This window comes from Crocodylus porosus, unplaced genomic scaffold, assembly GCF_001723895.1.
Source record: "Crocodylus porosus isolate Cpor-Errol unplaced genomic scaffold, CroPor_comp1, whole genome shotgun sequence".
Lineage (NCBI taxonomy): Eukaryota > Metazoa > Chordata > Crocodylia > Crocodylidae > Crocodylus > Crocodylus porosus.
In genome coordinates this window covers 127,909,176-127,932,608 of record NW_017728886.1, presented here as the reverse complement: position 1 = coordinate 127,932,608, position 23,433 = coordinate 127,909,176, and the positions used below count along the sequence as shown (strand labels likewise).

Sequence of the window (23,433 nt, the reverse complement as noted above, 5' to 3'; positions counted from 1 at the left end):
GTGAGTCTGGGTCCATAAATTCAAGAATGATGATAATCTGAATCAGTTAATTTTAATATTTCTAAAGGGAAGAAATACCAGCGAGTTTCCTCACATAAAGAACTGTCACCCAACCACTAGTATTTTATATAAAAGTTAGTTAATATTTGTACAACATTCAAATGCTAGTCTTTATGGAGTCTTGAACAAACCTTTCAGGTATAATGAAACTGAAGAAGAAATGTAAGAATTTGTACTCAGTTTGAAGGGTATTTGGTTGTCACCATGTTGATCTCAGGACATAAGCAGGCCAGGTTCTTTGGGAAGATGCGATATCTTTTATTAGAATAACTGACTAATTGTAAAAAAGTTCTTTGCAAGCTTTCAGGCACAATCACCGTTCTTGAGACAGAGGGAGAGTCTCTGCCATTCTGAGATCTCCAAGGAATGAAAGAAGCCAAAAGTGCGGCAGGATGTCATTGAGAAGGTAAATAAGTAGAAATTAGGAAAACAAAAGGGAGAGAAGGAAAGGGGGAGGGCGGGGAGTGAGGGAGAAGAAAGCCAAAGGTAAGTAAGGGAGATTCTACTGTAGTAGTTTTCCAAGGTAGAAAAGAGGCAGTCTGTAAAAAAGTAAATAGCTGGAATTTAGAAAAACAAAAGGGTAGACAAGGAGGGTGGAGTGGAGAAGGAAAGTGTAAAAGGTCAGTTCTGGCTGGTGAATCAGATGTCAGGCACACTGTAATGTATTACAAATCCAATATCTATATTGAGTCCATGATTTTTTGTATCCAGTAGATTTATGATGTGAAGTTCGTAGGCTTGTCTATGAAAGGTGTTTTGTAAGTTCTCTTTGAAGATTAGAACTGAGAGATTGGAGAGGGAGTGATTGTCCCGTGATGGGTAATGGGGGCACAGGTAATGGGGGGGACACTTCTCACAAGACAATCGTTCCCTCTCCAATCACTCAGTTCTAACCTTCAAAGAGAACTTACAAAACACCTTTCGTAGACAAAACCCTGTGCTCTACAGCCTTATCAATCTCAGATTGCGGCCCAAGAAAAGACCACCTCTTAGGCTTCTAGTATATTAAAAACATGCACAGACAGACTTCAATTTCTCTATACCTATACTATATCTACCCCTAAACTCATCAAGGTGAAAGGACACAGATGCCTGAATAACCCTGAACCATGTGCACTCTTTTAAGTCCTTTTACACATGAAACTACTAGCTAATATGTCCCCCAACCATAAAATAATATACAGCAATATACTGGAAACATATATACATATGTATGGTCTATGTCATTCAACAACTGTCATCCCTATCAACCCTTGGAAAGGCCACAGCTACCTAACACATAGCTAAAGAATGGACCTTAAGGCAGGGGTATCAAACAAATGGCCCGTGGGCTGGGTCTAGCCTGTGGATCCATAACATCTGGCCCCAACTGCTGTCCACAGGTCTCAGAGTGATCACAAGCAGCATGCGGGGTGCACTGGATGGTGCCGTGTGCTGCATGGGGAGCTTGCTCCAGCTCATATCTCAGGTCTGTGCTTCATGCAGTGGCTGCTCTGGGGCTCATGGGCCACACTGAATTGCCTGGTGGTGGTAGTGATGGCAGCTCTGGGACAGTGTTGCATGGCCCTGTGGCAGTAGGCCTAGATCTAGAATGCAAGGCTGGTCTGTGGGTCTAGTGTGGCCCATGGACTGGCCCTGTGCCACTCATCCAGTCCACAAGGCCAGATAAGTTTGACAGCCCTACTTTAAGGCATATTGTACAATTGAGAGGAACAGGAAAGGGAAGCCCAACTTGTACCCCTTCCTCCCTACACAAACAAGAAAACCGCCCCCTCCCAGGCTTGCTTCACAACACGCACAAAAACAACAGATCTTTAGGAATGTTCCTCCCCACCTATTGATATACCACATTCTGCAGTAGACGTGTAGGATCCATGCATTCTGGTGGCTATAGTATAACACAAGCATTACAGCAGTTGTGTTAATAACTAAGGCTTGAAAAGTAAGAAGGACTGAGAATTTTTATGTGTTCACTCATGGAGATGTCACTGGCCTTTTGCATCATAATTGCAGTATTTTTTAAAAGATATTGTACATAAAAATGCCAGCTATAAAATATTATTACATAAGAGGAGATTCAGGCTTAAAAGTCTATCAATAAACAAGTATGAGAAAGAAGCAGACAGGCTAAGTTAAACAAAAAACATTTTATTTAGCTCCATATAAATAAAAGCAGTCACTTAAGGAGTGATGGATGGCTGTGAAATAGGAACAAAGAGAAGCGATCAGAAGTAGCTTCAAAATGAGATAAATGAAGTTGAGTGGACAACCTAATAAAGTAGAAGCACAAAAACATTCAAAAAGAAGTCATCATTATCTGTGGAATGCAGAGAGGCAGGTAGAGATTGTAAGTAGACTGAAAAGGTCCATAAACGATTATTGTCCGTATTCAGTCCACTGCTTTAGTGCCCAGTAAAGTTATGAATTTTTTTTCCCAGGCCAACCTTTTGAAGGCATTTTATTGAGTATCCTTGAGGACAAGGAGTGTGAGGTCAGAAAGGGAGTGGATGTTTTGTGGAGGAAAAAAAAAAAAAAAAAAAGTATTCTTCTCCTAGTGACTGCATGTCTGCTCATCTTGTTCCAATGATCCCTCATTCTGAAGCATAGCTTTTTTCAACTTTCACCCACATACTTTCCACGAGGGCATCTGGTGCATGGGATGAGATGTACCATGTTCTGAGATAAACACATGTAAGATCCATGGATTCTAATGGTTTTTTTGTGAGGGATGCTGATTATAGTGGCAGTAGAGATATTCACAGGTTGTTGCTGAGCCAGTGTTTGACCTATTTAGTGTGTGCTGATCAGAGGGGAGTGCACTTCTGATGAGTTTGGCAAGGTTTGGAGACTGTTTGAAAGCCAGCAGCAGAGACACTGGGCCTACGGACAGATATTACACATAAACCAGTTATAAGTGATAAGAAAGTGGCTTAAACCTGTAACAGAACAGATATTCAGTGCACATAAACCAGTTGGAAGATGGCTGAAACCGGTTTGATATAAAACTGGTTGAACATAGTAGCAGACTTGACCGATTTGGCTAAAACCAGTTTATACAATATCTGTCCCAGACACCTTCCTAGTTTAACCTAAACCAGAGTCCCCCAGCATCCCAGATGCTTTGCAGTCATGGGCAGGGCTGTCTGCCGGAACAGAGCAGGGTTGGTTCTGCCCCTCTCCTTCCTAACCAGAGCACAATCACTGCTCCCGTTGGCTGAGGAACTGCAGTGGCTGTCAGGCTTCCCCCTGCCCCCTCTTTCTCCCACCCCTCTGGCTGCTTAAGCAGGGATCCCCCTCCCACCCCTCTCCCATGGCAGGGTCCCCAAGTCAGGGACTCTGGCATCTGGCCATGCGCACCCCCCATGCTAGCTAAGGCTGAGAGGTGTTTGTGTGGGCCTCCAATGTCACTGGAACAAAGGGCAGACAGCTAGCAGCTTCCAAATGCAAATGCATCCTGCAGATAAGAAGAGATTGAAACTGATGATAGAGATGCTTTCTTTTGTAGGACTTGATGGGTCAATAAACTTTGTTCTGACAAGCAACCTGCTAGCTGCAATCTGTCAGTCTTTAAGAGGGGACAGAGAAAGGTGTTAGAAATTACCTGATTTGCAGATAGTCTGAGGAAGCAGGGAGAGGGAGATTGAAAAGCTCAGTATCAACAAATGCAGGGTCTGGCAACAGTTCTGCCCCTCAAGCAGCCAGCAAGGAAAAGCCTGGGACTGCAGGCAGTGCTGGGGTTTACACTCCTCCCTAATGAGAATGTCCTGCCAGGGCCTGGCCACCGCCCCCTCAAGTTCATCACCACATGTGCCTACATTTTTGGAATGAAAAGGAAATGTCTATTCACCTCCAAATCAGTTCAAGCTTTGCAGGTTAGACTAACCTGCAAAGATTGAACCAATTCAGACTCAGGCTTTTTGAATATCTGTTCCTAGTCTGGGAAACTCTCTCAAGGTCCTATCCTCTCAACTGTAGGCTTTAATTGTTTGATGATGCTTCTTTTACATTCCAGTATAGGATGGTATGGGGCAACCAGGGTGTCTCGGGACCCGAAGAAGTGGGGAAGACATCTATGGTTGGTCCAGTGAAAGACATCACAACCATCCCTGCCTTCTTCCCAAGAAACAAAAACTGAAAAAAGCCTTTTGGCTCTCATAGTTTTGGCAGCTCGAATACTCCAGCCTTACTTCTTTCAATTAGATACATAGATCCAGTTAAATTTGTCCAGTTCCCCAAATGAGAGAAAGAGACCTTCTGATCTGGATACTCATTTTGGTGATAAACAGTGAAGTATAAAAACATCTGAAATTCATGATTCTTTAAGTGAAAAAACAAACAATTTCACTGATATCCGACTCATATATGAGGGGTATCCAGATTTTCTCTTTTCAAAACTTTAGCAATTCCTTCAGTAATCAACTCAGAAATGCTGCATTTGGTTCACTTAGCCATGCTCCCATTGTAGCAATCACTGTGCAGGACATTTCTCATTCATTGCCATTGTAAATGTGTTACAGCTTTCATTTTTTAGTTCTGCACTAACCAAGAGTAAATCTTTTAGTTAACACACATGTATGCATGCCAAACAACAGCTACTATTAAGAGCCCTTTATAGCTATCCCTCGCTTCCCATGGTTTCAGTTCAACCAGCTTTATTTGCATGGATGAAACGGCAGATTTACATCTGGCAAAGGTAACAAGGAAAAAGCATTCAGAAACTTCTAAAAAGGAGATAAACTGCTTGAAACTCCTAAAATAATTTGACAGAATATTCAACAAGTATTCCCTGTAAAATGCTAAAGGAAAATGTTTAGGAATCCACAATCGTCTCTCATATGCTCTGTTCTCAGCTAGGTTCCAACACCTGACTTTACAGTTGTTGAGAAGATTGCTGTACTCTGGCTTGGCTACAAACATCTGGCTTGGCCATTACTCCAATTTTCCATCTTCTGGCTGACAAGGGAGCCATTTGGCATATCGGTTTGTGGAACAGTTCAAAGGTGTAGACACAAACATATCTTCATCATTCAGACATGTTTCTGCACCCCAAATAAAAGCTTTCTTTTACTTCATCTGCTGCTAAAGATATGGTCAGTGAATTCTGCCTCCTACTTTTTCGCAAAACCGCCAATCCTGTTAACAACTCTCTTGAATTATTAATGTGCTGCTCCTGAAATTTGAATGTTTCCCCCAAATCATGAAATGCTAGCACAAGACCAAACAAACAAACACACACACACACACACCAAAAAACAAATGTGAAATCAACAGCTTGGAGGAAAACTAATTTATAAAGCATCAATGATGAATTTGGGTACTTCATCCTAGTGATGAAAACAGGCCTGCACAATGCCACAGGGAGAATACCTCCTAAGAACATTTTGTCTACCAATACTGATGCTTGCATGCTGTCTAGTTTCAGTTGCATAGATTATTCAATTTAATTTCTGCACTGACATTTCTCATGGCTTGTCTGCACCTAAGTTCAATATTGGCACTGGTAATACCTTGTGTCAGAATACACACTGAGATATAAAATTTAAATTTAGTTATTTTTCTTCTATGTTTTAATTTCCAGTATACTTTATCCATACCAGTGACCTCATTACAATAAAGCACAGTGTTCCCTTTCAGTTCATTCCTCAAGCTTTGCCTTGGAAATGAAAATATATGATGAATTGTGTACCTAGTATAAACATAACTAATGCCAGACTCCAGTGTTAGAATTGCTGACAAATGCTAAAATGTTACATACTCACTGAGCCACTAATGATATAAGTTGTTATAGGAAGTGGTTACCAGCAGGGTGGGAAATCTTTTGATAGCATTGCCTTTGGAAAATGCAGAGGGGAGAAAGTGAATGTGAACAGCAAAGAACAGTAGAAAAAGCCGAGGGGATCTGGGGAAGTTATGTGTCAAAGAAAGACAAACTTGAAGGAATAGGAGTACATGAGAAAAACAAATCAAGTAGTAAGAGAAAGACAGAAAGAGATAGAGTAGGAACTAGAGCATGAAGCAGAAAGGCAGGGTCATAATGAAAGGCGAAAGGACAAGCAACAGGTAATGGGAAATGGTGAGTAAAAAAAATAAGGCAGTAAGGTGACTCAGGAAGAGGAGAAATGGCTACAAAACAGAAGTAGCTGTAGAAAATCCATGCTGCCAAAATAAGCAACTGACAGTGCTTACACAGAGAAGAGAGTTCAGACACCAGAAAGCAATCTGGATATTAGACCCATGCATAATTAAGTAAGAGGCAAAGATTCAAAAGACATTTAAAAAAAATAAAATCAAATCAAATAAAAAAAATTGAGACCACAAACTATTCTCTATCCCTCACTGAAAATAATTGTTCACTGTTTAACAGAGTATTTTGCATAGACTACTGACAGATTCCCCAGCATACACAGGGGTGTCACCCCCTTCTGTACTCCACTTAGCTTGAAAAAGGATACTGTGTTGTCCAAAAGCTTGCTAGAAATATCAACCCACCTTCAAATTGGTTTAATAAAAGATATCAACTCAATCTAGAAAGTCTATCATATAGACCCAGACCAATATGGCTAACCCCAAAAGAAAACTCCCACTGTTAAATAGACAGTTTGTTTTGTAGAAGCACGGAAAATAGAAGTACATTAAAAAAAAACCCACAAGAACAATAACCCTGATCCCACGCTAGGGGAAGGCAAGCTTAATACTATCTTTTTACTAAAGAATGAATTCATCAATATGATGCTTGATCACCAGCTACATATGTACAGAACCTTCTTGCCCTAGCCACTTTTAAATAAGTTTTTTATGCAACTGAAATGCAGGCTAGAGGTAAATGTAACAAATGAAACCTTTTCAAGTGAAATGCACGTGGAAACATTTCAAAAAAGGAAATGTCATAGCCAGTGGATGAAGGCTGTATTGTTCCCGGCATTTCAAATGTTGCAGCTTGCTCTAGCACCAGGCACAGGGCACTAGACTAGCCTGCAACAACTTGTAGCATAGTGATGGGAGGCAGCAGAGAGGGTACAGCAGTGAGCAGGAGAGGAGACATAGGCAGAGTTGGGGGAGTGGGCACTGGGTGCTCCCAAATCCCCTGAAACTCTCTTCTCTCTGCTTAAGAGGGAAGGGGTAGAGAAGACAGGGCTGGATGGTTCAGCTCTGATTTTGGTGCAAGAGTCTGGCATCTGTACAACTGTGTACATCTTTTAAGGCCTTTGAAACATTAATTCTTGTGCCTGTCCACACCCTAGGGCAGCAGTTCCCAATCTGTGGTACACGTACCACCATTGGTATGCAGACAACCTGTCAGAGGTACGTGTTAACAGATTATAATTACTTTATATGACAAAAATTTGCTGGTGGTACTTAAGGCTGTATTGGTTTACATTGGTGGTGCACAATTTGTCAGTTTGAGAACTGCTGCCCTAAGGCAAAAAAAGGGTATGCTTATGAATGTATGTTATTGTAATCCTGATTCTTAACAAGTGTCCTGCAGGAGAAATCTATCCCTCCTACCACCATAACTAAGATGGTATTTTGAGTTACTCCGTTTTCATTTGCCAGCTGTTTTGCAGGACCATCTCAGCATTCCAAACAAGCAAGATGCCACTGAATTGTCATCTGAGCAAATGAACAAAGTGAAAGAACAGCAGCAGCACAGACCCAGCAATCATTTACCTCCAATTTTGAATTTACCATTTCTTTGCATTTCAAGTTTCATAGTTAGCAGGGTTGGAAGGGACCTGAGCAGATCATCAAGTCCAACCGCCTGCCACAGGCAGGAAAGAATGCTGGGGTCAGACGATCCCGACAAGGTGCCTATCTAGCCTCCTCTTCAAGACCCCTAGGGTAGGAGCGAGGAACACTTCCCTTGGAAGTTGGTTCCAGATCCTGGCCACCCTGACTGTGAAGTAGTACCTCCAGATATCCAGCCTGAATCTGCTCTCTGTCAGCTTATGGCCATTGTTCCTTGTTACTCCCCGTAGTGCTCGGGCGAACAGGGACTCTCCCATTGCCTGCTGGTTTCCTTTGGCCAGTATATAGACAGCCACTAGATCCCCTCTCAGCCTCCTTTTGTGGAGGCTGAACAGGTTCAGATCCCGTAGCCTATCCTCATAGGACCTGCCCTGTTGCCCCTTGATTATGTGGGTGGCCCTCCTCTGGACCCTCTCAATGTTGTCCACATCCCTCCTGAAGTGTAGCACCCAGAACTGGATGCAGTACTCCAACTAGGGCCTGACCAAGGTTGCACAGAGGGGGAGGATCACCTCCTTGGACCTGCTCATGATGCATCTGTGGATGCATGACAAGGTGTGGTTAGACTTTCTGACTGCATCCCCACATTAGCAGCCCATGTTCATCTTTGAGTCAGTAATGACTCCAAGATCCTTTTCTGCCTCTGTGCTGGTGAAAGGGGAGTTCCCCAGCCTTTAAGTGTGCTGCTGGTTCTTCCTCCCCAGGTGCAGTACCTTGCACTTGTCAGTGTTGAAACCCATCCTATTCTCATCCGCCCACCTCTGTAACCTGTCCAGATCTGATTGTAGTTTGTCCCTCCCCTCTAGCATGCCCCACCTCCCCCCGCATGGTAGTGTTATCTGTGAATTTGAATAGGGTGCTATTCACCCTTCATCCAAGTCGCTGATGAAGATGTTGAACAGCACAGGTGCGAGGACCAAGCCCTGCGGAACCCCACTGCCCACATCTTTCCAGGTTGAAAAGGACCCATCCACCACCACTCTCTGGGTATGGCCCTCTAGCCAACTGGCGATCCACCTGACCGTGTAGGGATCAACACCACAGTTGCCTAATTTTTTAAATGAGAATGGGGTGAGAGACAGAGTCGAAGGCTTTTCTAAAGTCCAGAAGGACTACGTCCACTGAGAAATAAGTTGACCCCCAAAATAATATCACATAGGACAAGTTTACTCAAAACTATAATACATAAAGTTGCATGAGATAGAAACAAAAAGTTAGTTCTTGTCTGGTTCTACTTAGCTTTTTCTTCCATGTCTGCTGGAGCATATTATGGCAGAACTTGAAAAAGACAGCCACAGAACCTGGCCCCCAGGGGCCTGGTTAAAACAGGCTTCCACCGCAATAACTGCATACCATTGCAAATGCAGAACAAGCCAAATTATTCCAAAAAGTAAATAAATCAAGATAGGAAGGTTTTACATCAAATAGTCTAATAGCATCTAGGGGAACAGAAGCAGTAGTCCAACACATCTGGACAGGCTCCCCAGGATTCCTAATGCATGAATCACCAGTAAGTCTGTCCTTTTTTAATCACTTCTTCCCTTCCTCTGATCTCATTCACCCATCTCTAGTGCAACTACTGATGCAGAGTATAGCCATTTTCAGCCTCTCTCTGTGACGCTAACAAAAACAGATAATGCAAAAATAAACAGAATAAAAATAGGAGTAAGATTTTTTTTTTGGCATTTGACCAAGGCTACCATTTCTCTGCTGCATTAATGGTGGATGAGCAGCAGTAGGTATTAGAGGAACATGAAGCAAAGCAGCAGTACAGATCAATTATGAGAAATATAAAGGTAAGCTTAATTTGAAAGATTTTCCTCATTTGGCAATGAGGTAAGAATAGTGGCGAGAGAGAGGATGAGAAGAACAATAGAGATATAATGAAGTAGAAATACTGAAACCACTAGTTGAGCAACATGTATTTATGGTGTAGAGTTCTAAAAAAAATTAATAGTGAATATGTTTGCAGACCATTAGCCTTGGGGAATTGGTAGAAGTATCAGACGCACACATATCGAAATATGCCCATCTGGTAAAGCATTTTGCAGAACACAGCACTTTGGCTACTATCCTTCTCAAAAGCACGACTCTGGCTCCAAAGTCAAAAAGTCAAGGACAAAATTAAAATAATAATATGAATTCACTATTCTAATATTATAAAAGCCTAAGTCTGTCTGTCCAGCCATCTGTAACACTTTATTCGCACTCCGACTGGCTGACGGAAACAGCCAATCAGTGCTCCAAGGGTGGGGGAGTGCCGCCATGATTCTGAAGTCACACCAAGGACCAGACAAGGGGTGGGGGAGCTGAGGCCAGCGCTGCTGATAGGCCAATACCTACTGCTGTTATTGTTTCTGCCAATTCTCTTTCTGAAAGAAATTAAGGAGAATTCCTTCTGCTACTGATATTCAAGTGAAACGAAAGGGATTTGGGATTTGGAGAGGGCTCTCAACTGAGAATCCAGACATAAATTGCAGCTGACCTTCCATAAATCAACTGACCTCTGAACTTCTTCTTCCCTCTCAACCTCAAATCTCACCAGAAAAGAAACTCCACCTTTTAAAAATCTCTATCCAGCGCCTAAGTTAAAAGGGGCATGAACTCAGAGAAAGCCATCAAGTGTTACTATAAGCCAACAACAGGCTATTACATCTACTGAGAAGTGTGTGAGGGACTACAAAAACATGGAACAACCAAACACTGTACTTAAAAGAAGAAAAGCACAGCTCAGTCTCAACTAAAAACTCTCCATACAGTTGGAGCTCACTTATCTGACTGCAAAAATTTTATAGGGTGACAATGGACAGCTTCCATTTTATGTCTCCCATGGGCTTCCGTGTTTTGTCATGGAAATTACCTCTTTAACGTGAGTGTGAAAAGACACAGACATATCCAGCAGGATCTTGCGTTGCTCCACACGCCGAACAAAGTCCTGTATCCGGTCTTCAAGCTGATGGGCAGCCTGATAAATCTCTTCTGGGTCACACTCCCCTGTCTGAGCCAGTTGCTCAGCTGCTTCAAGTAACTTATCTGCATTGGTATACGTGTTCTGCAGAACAGTAAGAAACAGCTTTGTAGAGTTAAATAGGTTTAAGTCAACACTGACTGAAAACATAGTTTAAAGCTGTAATAGCATTGCTCTTGGTTGGAATCCAACTGCGAAAAAAGATGCCGTTAAACATTAGGTTTCTGAAATGTCATGTCAGTAGCCTTGTCACGATGATCATTACAGTACATACTTTACTGAAATCCTCTGACCATGTCTGTTACACTGGAGGAAAGAGAATATCCATCTGTATCAGCTGTCACTTCAATCTATAGAGCAGTACACTGTCATGTTTCTCAGCCTACAGCCAATTACTAGTACAAAGACAACATGTACCAATGCCTGCTTAACTTGGCTTCAGTTTCACAGTAACACCAAGATCTGATTACTTTTTCCTAAGGATGCTAGTAGGATGGGAATTATTTCAGTGGTATGTAAAAAAAATTTAAGGACATCGATGTCTGCCTCTTTTATAACAGATTCAGGACCTGGTCTATTCCTTTTCAGACTAGTCCCAAAAATCTACTAAACAGCTTTATGGTCCAATAACTTATAAATTATCATTTTAAAAAGCTATTTAACATATCAGGATAAACAGGATGAGAGGCAGGAAGAAAGTTTTTTTTCTTTAAAGTCCTCTGCAAAAGACAAAATAGGTTTAAATCGTACTTTACTACTGCAGTTAGACAATATTCCATTTACGTAGCAAGGTAAGAAGAATTTACAATAAATTCTATGTTTCTTATAATATACAATTACAACAGTTGCAAGCTATTTAACTCCAAGTAAGAACCTGTAAGACGTTCAGGTGCTAATGCCTGAATAATTTCAGAGTGGAAGTAAGTGAGGCAAGTACTAGTAGCTGCATAGGAGGAGGGAGGGTTCGGGGGAGAGAGAATGTTGATCTATGCTTTTTGAAAAATATGATAGACATCAGCAGTTAAAAAAATAAGGGGAGCTCAAATCAGAGCACAAAAACTACCATCCCAAGAAAGAAAAATGTTAGAACAAGTTTCCACACACAAACCAAAACACTGAAGTAGCAATTTTACTTCACATAGTCCTCTCAACTTCAACCATGTGCTATATAGATTTTCCACATACTATATATTTAAAATAATTTGTTAATCAATGACTTGTTGCCTTGAGGGAATCGGCACATGATTGCAGGGTTTAGTATTTCTAACAACAGGAGAACTTGATGTCCTCTCTCACAAGTAATGATGAGGCCTAAACTACCCAGGAGCTTTACAAGTGGTTGTACAAGTAAATCCTCCTATGGTAGACTCTACAAATTTTGGGAAACAGCTTGTCCCAGTATCAGGCTAATCTCATTCTCTGAAATACTAGTGTGATGCTCTATTTTGCCAGTTTAACTGGTAGCAGGTTTTTTGTTGATAGAATGCCATAAAAATAAAACATCTCTGTCAGTCATTACAATATCCACAAGTTTCCACTCCAAACCTGCCTAAATCATGTGCAGAAATCATCTTTCTACCCTGGCTCTGACAGTTACTGGGTAAGTCCTGCAAAAGTTATTTATGTTGTTGTGTTTCTCCATGTACAAACTGGGATCTGAGTTAATTTGAGAAGAAAAGTAATCTCATGTTTAGTTTACAGGTGTGTATAAAATTGCTTTGGATTTCTTGCTTGAAAACTGTTGTTGATTGTTTTCATTCCATCCAGGAAGCGCACACACCAACTGCAGAAATTTCTACAGTCTGACAAAGAGTTTTTAAAGTGGAAAGCTTGCTTAAAATTTTTTCCCCCAACTATTTAAGTTGGTCTAATAAAAGATATCAGATTCATCCAAAGAACCTTGTCTGCCTATGCTCTTAGACCAACACAGCCACAATCTATACCCCTGTTATCAACTGAAAGCACTTGAAAATCATCTTAACACACCTTCATATTAAATCTGTAATGTTTGTGTTTGCCTGTCTTTATGCCTGTTTAGATTCAGCGTAGTGCCTGCCTTGATATTTCTTTGAAAAACATGGTCTTTTCCCTCACTTTTTCCATCCTGCCTTCTGTTATGCCATAAATAATCAAATGTCATCACAGGAACACTTTAATGAAGGCATACATGTCCTACAAACCCAACACAGGTTCTTGAATGGGATGCAACACCCTGCAGAGCCCAAATTGGTTAGTTTTTGTAATGCATGTAGTATAACCAAGTTATGGTGGCTCACAAAGCAAATGGGGACTACCTTTACAATTACACATTTCCAGCTCCTTGCCAGATGTATTACCACCAGCTCTCCAACCCTAATCAGAGACATCTCTCAGGTCTTCTACCGCAAGAAAAATGCACCCCTTCTAGGTAACAGAATTTATTACTTAGTTCCACACCAGCAGCTTAAAACATGACAGTTCAGAACCTCTTCTGATTAAATGTTCATGTTTTAAGTGCTATAATCAAAGTTCAAATACAAAACCCAAAATAGTTCAATTCTCAAATTGATAAACTTTAGGAATGAAACTGTGAAGGAACTCAAGGGCAACTCCCAGATTCGACCGACTTAACTATTTATCTTGCTAAAACCGTATTTTTTTTTTTATTTTATTTATTTTTTTTTGGAGTATTCCAAGAGCTTCCTTTGTGTATCAGATTCATCTTTCCACCAACTGGAAAATGACCTAGTTGAATTTAATAGTTGAAATAATCTGGAAATTACTTTTGAAGGGATTCCATACAACATCTGCAAAAAGCAAACAGCAAAATGGTAAGCTCTCACACTTAGTAGAATATTCCTTCACACACTATTAATGTACATGAAATTTGTGAGAGTTGCAGTCTTAGGAAGGGAAGTCTTTCATTCTAGTCTTTCACAAACCAGATTGCCAGTACCTAATCAGCAACCCCTTCTACAACAGACAATATGAAGACAACAGAAGAGAGTTACAGGAAGACTGTTTTGCTTTTAATGTAACCTTCGGTTCCTTAGAGCAGTAATTTTGATATCTTGTAGTCTCATTATTTTAAAACATTCACCCCACACTCTACCTACATTCCTACCCATAGTTCTAGAATAACCACATTTCTAGTGAGAGACTGGAGGATTCACTTCATTGCAAGGAATGGGACAGCTCACATATTTTAACATACGTATTTAAAATTTGTGTAAATGCTTTCCTATGGCCCCTGGTGACCACAATATTTAAATGTGGACTCGAAGTTTCCTTCATAGTAAAAGCTGCCATCCATTTCTGCAAAGCTATGCAAAAGGCTGTCATGAGGGTTTTGGTAACAAACTTATTATTTTGAAGTGCTTCACATTAAACTGAACCATTTTGCCTGAAAAGCAGAAAAGGTGCCTGGGAAAAAAAGACACCTCACATCAGACCATACAACACAGGGAGAATATAGACCCTTTCTTTTATACTAAGAATGTTAGTTAACAAGGCCCACAGAAACTATCCTAGTACAGCAGAAAAACAAAACAAAACAAAAACAAAACTTGAGGCCTACCGAATCCCACTAGTTACAGGATTTTTAAGTACTCGGCCAGTTCAGCACCATGTGAACATGAAGTCCAGCTCTAGGGCACAAAGTCATTGAAAAACAATAGAGAAATCATTTCCATTCTTACTAATGGAGAAGCTGAGACAGCAGTGTTTCATAATAAGGACTTGTATGTTGGTGCTGGTTAAATTAAAACTATAGGATTTTATGAACACCGCGTGCCCCCTCCTGAGGCTGGGCGGTGCGGTGTCAGCACAGCACAGGCAATGGTGCGGTGTCAGCAGTGGGAGCGTGGTGTCCGCAAGGGTCAAGCTCCCACAGGCAGCCACAGCGGTGTCGGTGGTGAGGGGGAAAGGAGGGAGTGGAGACTGCCTGCAGGCGCCACCAGCAGTGCTTTTTGCAGGGGGTGCACTGCCAAGTTCAGGAGGTGCACGTACACCTGAGTGCAGCTCCTACGTGTTGCCAATGCAGGAGTCAATTGAACTTAGTTCCATGCTTGGTTCATTTACCCAATGCTTTAAAAACCCTTCTCTTCTCTAATGGCCAATATCAGACAAAGGGAAGGAAAAGATTGGTAAAAAAAAAGGCTATGACATCAAATGACCCAGTTGCTATTTAAAATGTCTTGTTTCATTCTTCAGGTCACTGTATAGTGGTGCTACACGCGAGTCTACATTTGACTCCTGACAGGTGCGGTGCGTAGGGGGTGCACGTGCACCCCCTGTGCATGATGGTGCACCACCTATAAAAAGGTCCCCCAAAAAAGTGTTTTTGTGTATAGCAGGCTTCAAAGAAGAGATAAAAGAGCAGGCAGGTGAGCAGACTCAAGGGCTTGTCCTTCGCTGGAAATAATTGTCCATTTGATAGAAATAGTGGCTGATGTCTGCAGTGCTATGAAACAGGTTCTTATATTGCCTTTTCCTGAAGGATTAAAACAATATTTGGATTTAAATACTCAAAGACAGGGTGTATATTTTTATTGTCTACTTATATTCAGTTTTAGGCTACAGGAAAAGTTGCAAGGGTGTGCCCTGTTTTGGCAGCCACTGCAGAATCAGAAATTTGTGATGAAAAAAAGGCATATTAGATCATCTAATTTACTCTTCTGCCAGTGAAAAAATAACTCTCTACAGTATATTTAAGTACTTTGTCCTGTCTAGCTTTGAATGTCTCAGGCAACAGACACCACCCATTCCCAATAGAGATTATTTTGCAATCTAGTACAAGTTAGCTTTAGGAAATGTTTATTTATATTTTGGCCTAAAAAAGTTTCCCTTTATTCATCTACATTACACATAGAGTAGAGTACTCCCATTATGCCTAGCATACTTCCCTACTCCTACCAGGTGTTAACATCCTCAAAAGTATTCTTATTCTGTCATCTCTCTTTAATTGTATTTTAGACCTTTTTGTATGCAAATATCAAAGTATGAAAATGTACGGACTTCATCTCTGGTGTCTTAGAAGATGAGATTCTAGTTGCTCTGGTCCACAATGCAGCTGAAAGGGGCATAGCGGAAGAAAGTCACGTTATCATTAGTGAAACTATAGGTATTTTTAGGGAATCCAGGATTTATGTACAGGAATAAAGCATCTTGGAACTATTTGTGAGAATATAATGAGATGTCTGTTCTCATAGTATTTCAGTTGCTGGATGGTATAAGGTCTCTAAGTCCAGGTCTCACGTGATAGCTCCATAAAACTTATAACCAGAACTCATTGTAACAAATCCCCATTCTCACACATGCAACATCTGAGTCTTCAGTGCAGCCTTTGATAAATCCATTCATACCCATCATTGATTCTTTACTTCGGATTCTATTATTTCCCTAGAGTAGTCTGGTTGTCTGAATATAGCTTTTATGAGTTTACTAGAGAATTGTGAAGTTACACAGTACCTGAAGTTTCCTTAGCAAACAAAGTAAGTTAGACAATCCCCCTGCAAACTGTGTGTGTTGACCATTCTAATGGTATTAATAAAACCAACTATCAGGTAATGATGCAGGAATCAGTGCAGTTCACATTTTTACATGCCCACCTTTTTGTGGGGGAGGGGTACTTAGCCTTCCCTCCACATCTTCAAGAGACAAGCTACTATTTAAATTAAAAGCCCATTCCTTTTAAGAAGGATCACCACAGTACATTCTTCCATGCCTCTTAAATACACATTAAGGGATACACAATGATCACTAGTTGTGCATTACTTATTTCCTTATTAATACCTGGCATACATAAGGTTGCAGCAGTTTAACCATTTCACATCTCTAAGTTTCCTCTCAAATTTTATTTATTTTTCTACACAGTTAATTTTCCTAAAAGCTCTGAAGAAAATGTACATTGTTTTGTAAATTTTACTGTTAATTGCATTTGATGGTAGAGCTGCATGGAAGTTTCCCCAACACAACAGTTTTGCTCATTTGACAGGAAGAATATTTTGTGTGGATACATCAATTCCACAGAGAGTTCTGAGAGAAACAAGAAAAAGAGGCTGGCCAGTCTGGTTTCCTGCCACCCCTAGCTCCACCATTCCTCAACTGCCTGGTTACTGAGTAATTTGGGAGCTGGAGTTGCTACAGCTTCTGGTTTCCTGGCTCTTGAAACAGTCCTGAGATATTGTTTCCACCACATCCACAGGCTGTTAGCTAAATTTGAGTGTCTACACTTTAAGGCCTCACCGCCACCTTGCATTTCTTAATTTTATTTTATTCCCATTGTCAGAAATATCTGTTGTTTAATGTTTTACTTGACATGGATAAGCCAGGTTCAACCAACTGGTTGAACACCTCACTTCCCAATGTGTTTTAATTGATTACATTGAAAGATGGGTTTCTCATAGGCTCGGTTGAGGCTTTTGTTTTCTTATGTGATTGTTTCCATCTTTTCACACTAGCACACTATAACGCACAAGAACTGATGCAGTCAAGAAACTGCAATGTTCGTATCTGCTGAATTAAGGAGGAGGCCCCTGAGACGTTTCCTGCAGCTTCTGCTTTAAAGAGCACCGCTTCTCTATACTACAGGAACATATCAGTTGTCCCAATTATTTCAAATACTTATTTTCACCGGGGAATTGAGAACCCAAACCAGCAAAATAACCAGGTTCTATTTCATTAGGAAGTTAAGCTTTTAGGCTTCTTACATTTATCTTTTCCCCTTCTTTTACAGTAGTTCTCCCACTTGCTTCTTCAAGGGAGAAATGCAACTGAAAAAGGAAATAAAAGCCTATTTCACAACTAAAATAGTTTTAATTTAGTTAATGCTTAAAAACTTTAATTTCCATGATATAGGAAGGCCTGTTTCTCTGACCACAGGATAAGTCGAGTTTAGTTTTGAAAAAAAAAAAGAGTGTTAACATCCTTAAGTAACAGCAGCACAATTGGTCAACATGTTGTGGGTTGAAACACTTACCTGTGCTACTTCTTCAAAGTCTTCATGACGTTTCTGCAAAGCTCGGGCGCGATGTAAGGATTTTCCTACCCCGGTGTGTTTGCTAAGGAAAGCTTCCCCATGATTTTCAATCCAATCCAACACCTGTAACAAACAGCATAAAAATGAGCCTAAAACGTAAAAGGGAAGCATCTGTTTTGCTCCAAATACTGCTTCTGGTTGTATAAGGAAGGCAATAAAATTCAGCTTTCCAAGAACAAAAAAAACTCTTATGAGACTAGAATGAAGAACTGTACTGATACATGTAACATCAATTTCTCCACTACAAGCAAAGTTCAAGTTCACCTTGAAAGCTACCTTGACAGTTACCGAACCAGTAGTTATCTACAGCCAGCTCAATTAGAGTATTATCAAAGTCTACTGTATTCCCCAGCAAAGAGAACCATGACTATGCAAGCTGCAAGTTCTTTTATAGCTGAATTTAGATTCTACAATTCAAGGGGTTCCATTCGGTTATTCTAGAAAACAAATGTTAATCCAAAAGACTTGGATTCTATGTTGACACTGAATTCAGTTTCACACATCTGTTACTTTTAACTTGTTAACAATCTTGAGTACAGTCACCCAGAACAGCTGGGAATTTAAGGAGTGGTACAAGTAATTGAAACTTTTGGAAAGCAGGGATAGATTGGTGAGACAAACCCACACAGTGGCTGCCTTCACTGAACAAGAGAAGATAGTCACCCTTGGCGATATTGCTTTTAGGTTCTCTGCAGTCTCTTCAGACAACCTCAAAGTAAAAAGAATCAGGTTGATCACCATTAGAGATTTTTTTTTGTTTACTTCTCAACAAAGCTTTGGCTGTGGAGCAGTGCTTGGAATTTTGAAGTCACCGCACACAGGAAAACTCTGGTTACAATGACCTTAAAACGTATACGACATTTGCCTGTAATTACCTATTAATGAATGTCACATGACCCTAAGCAGCATGTAAATGGAAAGCACACAGAGTACTATTTTTCAGGAGTGTTCTTATTTCTCTTACAGTGACCGAGAGACTAAGAAAAGGGACTGTATTCAGAAAGCAATCCCAGAATCATACCATTATGTTTCATAAAGGCTTCCAAACTACAACAGGATTTTCCCCTCAACCATGATTTTAAAGCTAACAAAGGAAGTTCACAAAACAAGTTCTGATTAAGCAGCAACATCCTTAAATCCGAATGCCTGGCCCTGCAGATTCTATACTGCACAATGAATTCTTATAGACTGGAAATATTTCCAGAGAATATGTAGACACATAATAAATAGGAAGTAAATGCATCTTGGAGCTACCATTTGATATCAAACTTTCATTTATTTTCATTGTGTAAATCCTGACTTTCAAAATTACTAAATGTTAATACATTTTTAATATAGTCAGCCAAATAATTATACATCATTGAAAAACTGTCAGACAATAGTCAGACAGAGGAAAGTCTTCCAGAACACAGCTTTGGAACTGTTAAATATTACCCACTTAACATTTTAATACCATCAAACAGGTATGCTTAGCAATAAATTTCTTTTGGGGCTGCAATCTTTATCAAATTTCTCCTGTCCCCTTTTCAGAATTCTGCATGTTATCTCACCTTATACAATCATTTGCCAATTTGCTTTACTCAAGTCTACCAAGCAATTTAAGTACTTTTTTCCTCCTATTTAGGGCAATATATAAGCCAGGACAGCAATCTAAAAGGGACCAGGATTCTCTTCCTTGGGCAAGACTAACAAATTTGCTATGCAAGCCCCATTCTCATAAATACAAATTTAACTATGAGCTTACATAACCGCTACCTATATTTTTATGTAAAAATTCTGGTTTTATTTGCTGGTACTATAGGAATCAAAAAAATCCCAAGTTTGATGTTCAAATTTTAGTTGGCAAGATCAATGGTTCAGTTCCTTCTTAAGCTTGTTGTCTTCCATATACATATTTTTATTTGACATAGAACACAATGCCTTCTCTCCAGTTTATACAGTCAGTCACTTAAATCCCATACTGGACTCCATTTATGTTGGATAACACAATGAAGAATAAAACAAACATGTTTTCCTCAAGACTATATCAAAGTTGTATCTTTTACATTTTTATAGCTTTGTTTCTTATAACTTTCAAGGAAGCAGTTGCCAAAGAAAGCTTAGAAAAATCCATTCAGGAGGAGATACCTGCATAGAATAAGCACCAACATAAAATGACTACACTTGTCCTAGTATAAGTTCAAATCCATTTTTAAAAGCTGTACTAAAACTACAGTTTTACTGCTGCAAGGCTGATTAACTTGATCTCTAAAAGAACAATTAAATATCCAACTGAAAGCTGTAGTTTCTATTTAAATTTATCTTAAATAAAAGGTAACAGATGGAAATTTTAAAGTACAGCTATTAACTCCTCTATTGCTATAGTTCTCTTGGACATTAAGCTCTACCACACAGAATTCTCAGTAGTTTGTAACCTTACGGGGACTAAAACAACTTCATGCACAAGTTTTAAAACATTAACCTCTCCTCCTTGAGCAACCTCCAAGAATTTCTGAGCTCTCAACCTCAGAAGACAGATATTGTAAAAGAAAACAGGTGGGTAGTTGCCAACCTTGTGCAGAAGTAATTTTTCAAGGGTGTTAGGACCAGATGGAATTAGAAACAAAAAATATACATAGAAGATTCTGCACACAATATTAAGAGCTTCAGAGAAATCATTAAGGCTCCACTCAGCCCCCAGGAAACAAGTTTAATATCTACTCTTTGGATGAGGAGACATATTCAACACCATTCCATGTTAGTGTCAAGAGTGGAAACTAGCTGAAAGCTAGTTTCAAGCTACACAATTCTAAGTAAGAAGGCCAACATACCACATTGTACTACTGCAATTAAAAGCAATAACGAAGGAAAGATGCATTGTACTACCACATTTCAGGTTCTCTCTCTCATTACTAATTCACCTTTGATTCAGAAGGGATCAGCATAACAGTATCAGAAATTACATCGTCTACAATAGCTTACTACTGCTTTGAAGTGTTTTGAAGGGCAGCTGTACAAATGTACGTGCTCTCCGAAACATTCCAAAAGTATCTGAAGCACTCCAGAGTAGTACCTCCTGAAATAAGGTACTAAGGTACTATTTTGAGGCATTTCAGTTCTTGGTATGTGTGCATGAGGGATAGAGGACCCATAGATCCTTCAGAATCCCACAGTGCTCTGCTCTCCTGCTCCATGGGAAAAGGAGGGCAAGCAGAGGGGGCAGTCTTGCAGGCGCACTGATAAGACTGCCAAAGCATGCAGCCACTAGCTATCACTCCCTGGTTCCAGTTGCACAAACACCTGGGGGCCCATTGCCAATGCTGGGCTCTCCAGCTCCAATCCAGTCTAACTCTCCATGCCAGAGAGGAGGAATAGAGGCAGAGGGGATTGGGGATGAAAAACTGAAATCTCAGAAATCCCAAGGCAAGGAGCTGGGCAGTCCCTGCTGCTGTGCCCCTCCCCTCTTTCAGACATCCTTCATGCCATGGGTGTTCCCCTGGCTGTAGAGACTGAGCTGTAACAATTCTTAAATGGTCCAGGGCTGTACATATTTCCCCTAGCTGAAATGCTCCTTTTCTGAAACATTTCCAGGCCTGTTTCATTTGGAAAGTTATAAAAAAATTACTTCCGTCTGCACCCTCAGTCATACCTAAGCATTTCTACTAATCAGGAGGATGTGGCCAAGCAGAAGCAATGTGTAGAGGGTGTGCGCGGGTGCACATGCATCCCGAGCACGGCGGTGCACCCCCTACAAAAAGGCACTGCCAACACTGTCAGCGGCGCCTGTGGGTGGTCGCCGACCCTTGGTCGGTGCTCACTCCCCCTCTCCCAGCCATCAACAGCACCAGCGGTGTCTGTGGGACCTCTGTGCTTACTGCCACCACACTCCCACCACCGCCAGCACAGCCATGCCCCCCCCCAGCCACTGGAGGCATGTGTCGTTCATGTTGCAAAGCCCTCAATAGAGAACTTGAGACATGTGTTCTCCTCCAAAAATATTTCTAATGAAGGGAAATGAAACAGTCTCATGTCAGCCAAAAGCTTTCCTTAAACAAACGGTGGCACAAAGACAAGTTAGTGGATTGTGTTTTCTGGGACCCAGAAAAAAAATAAAAATACATCTACTACAAGGCCAATAGTAGACAGTGATCTCTGAAGTCAGAAACGCCAGTCAGCAGGAGTGTGGCAGAAATGCCGCCGTCTGGGTCTCTCTCCAGGAATCTGTGCCTGTCAGCTGGGGACACTGGGGCCAAATTCCTAAGGGAGGGGGGATTTTCCTCCCTGCCTATGTGACAAAAGCCTGGTGTCTAGGGTGTAGTCCCTCTGGTCACCTGAGTGGGGGGAGGGAAAGGCTCCTGCTCATCTGCCCAGTTAACCAAGGTTGGCGTAGGAGACTTATTGAGGGGTGGGTTTAATTATGCCTAGGAGGCCCCTTGGGTCTGTGGACTAAAAGAGACTATTTTTGGCCCCCGACTTGGGGAAGTACCCCAAGTTCTTGTATTGGGTTGAGTACCTATAGGACTATTAGGCCTGTGTTTTCCCAAGGACACAGGACCTAGACAGTCCCTTCTCAGGGTGGTAGCATCACACATTACCCCTGGACTTTGCAGTGGGGCTCGAAAGCTGGTCTGCCTGGGCTTAGGCACTCCTGGAGAGACACATGGAGTCCGGAAGGTGGATGGGCGTAGTGAGGTGGGAGGCTCAAAGCAGGAGCTCCCCCTACTGGCCTGCCACAGCAGTAGGGGAACTTTAATTTTTCTATAAGCACTTCTTGGCAACTGATTTCAGCTTTGTGGACTAACCACAGAAATTCACTCTGGTTTTCCATACGTACAATTAAAATCAACTAAAAAGTGTTGAAGCTGTGATTTTAAAGAGGAATGGTGCTCTCAGTTTCATCCAAGTCATTCCACACTTTTACATGTGAAATACAACAAAAGCTGTCCGAAGCAGAGCACATCTGCGTGTGGATGTGGGGCAATATGAGCAATAATATGGACTGAAGCCAACTTTGTACTCCAGACATTGATTGGTAAGTCCTGAATTCCTAAAAGAATCCAGGACAAGAGGAAATCTGGAATTTGGACGCCTGTAGAAATCGATTTACATTTAGGCTACAGAATGACTCATTATGCTGTCTCTATGTAATGTTCCACAAAAATGTCATCATGTGAGCCAAATGAAGAACATCATTAACTGGAAGCAGCACTGACTTCAAGTGGACCAGATGCAATCCTATATCAGGCAGATTTTTTTCAGTTCTCCAAGAAAAGGGAAGAGCCAGACAGCCCATTAAGTCCATTAGTCTCTATATCTTTGCTTTGAATTTACAAGGAAATGAGTCTGGTGATGTATGTTAATTAGGAAAACTCTGTGATACAGAAAGACATAGGCCCATGTTGTGAAACCTTGTGTCACACTCATGTTGGGTGTCCAACATGTTAGTACTAAGGAAACCAAAAAAGTCTTTCCCAAACACATGCTTGAATGATTACCGTATTTTTCGGACCATAAGACGCACCTGACCATAAGACGCACCCAGTTTGACTCATACCGCTTGGTATTACTATTAAAGGGCACCAACCAACCTGACAGGCAAGGCTTTGCATGGCAGGAGAGACTATGTGCGTCTCTCCTGCCATGACAGGCTCCTTGCCTGCCT

General features: G+C 41.0%; 1 protein-coding gene across 3 annotated transcripts in view; it reads right to left on the bottom strand.

Annotated features, from left to right (window-relative positions):
* The window catches only part of TRIO (trio Rho guanine nucleotide exchange factor), a 386,796-nt gene that overhangs the window by 184,302 nt on the left and 179,061 nt on the right, over positions 1 to 23,433 (bottom strand). For all 3 annotated transcript variants that reach the window (XM_019541714.1, XM_019541721.1, XM_019541729.1), the window contains exons 10-11: positions 17,733 to 17,855; positions 10,667 to 10,858 (exon numbers count right to left, since the gene is read on the bottom strand). In XM_019541714.1, coding sequence (XP_019397259.1) covers positions 10,667 to 10,858; positions 17,733 to 17,855 — 315 coding nt within the window. The remainder of the gene's footprint in view (positions 1 to 10,666; positions 10,859 to 17,732; positions 17,856 to 23,433) is intronic.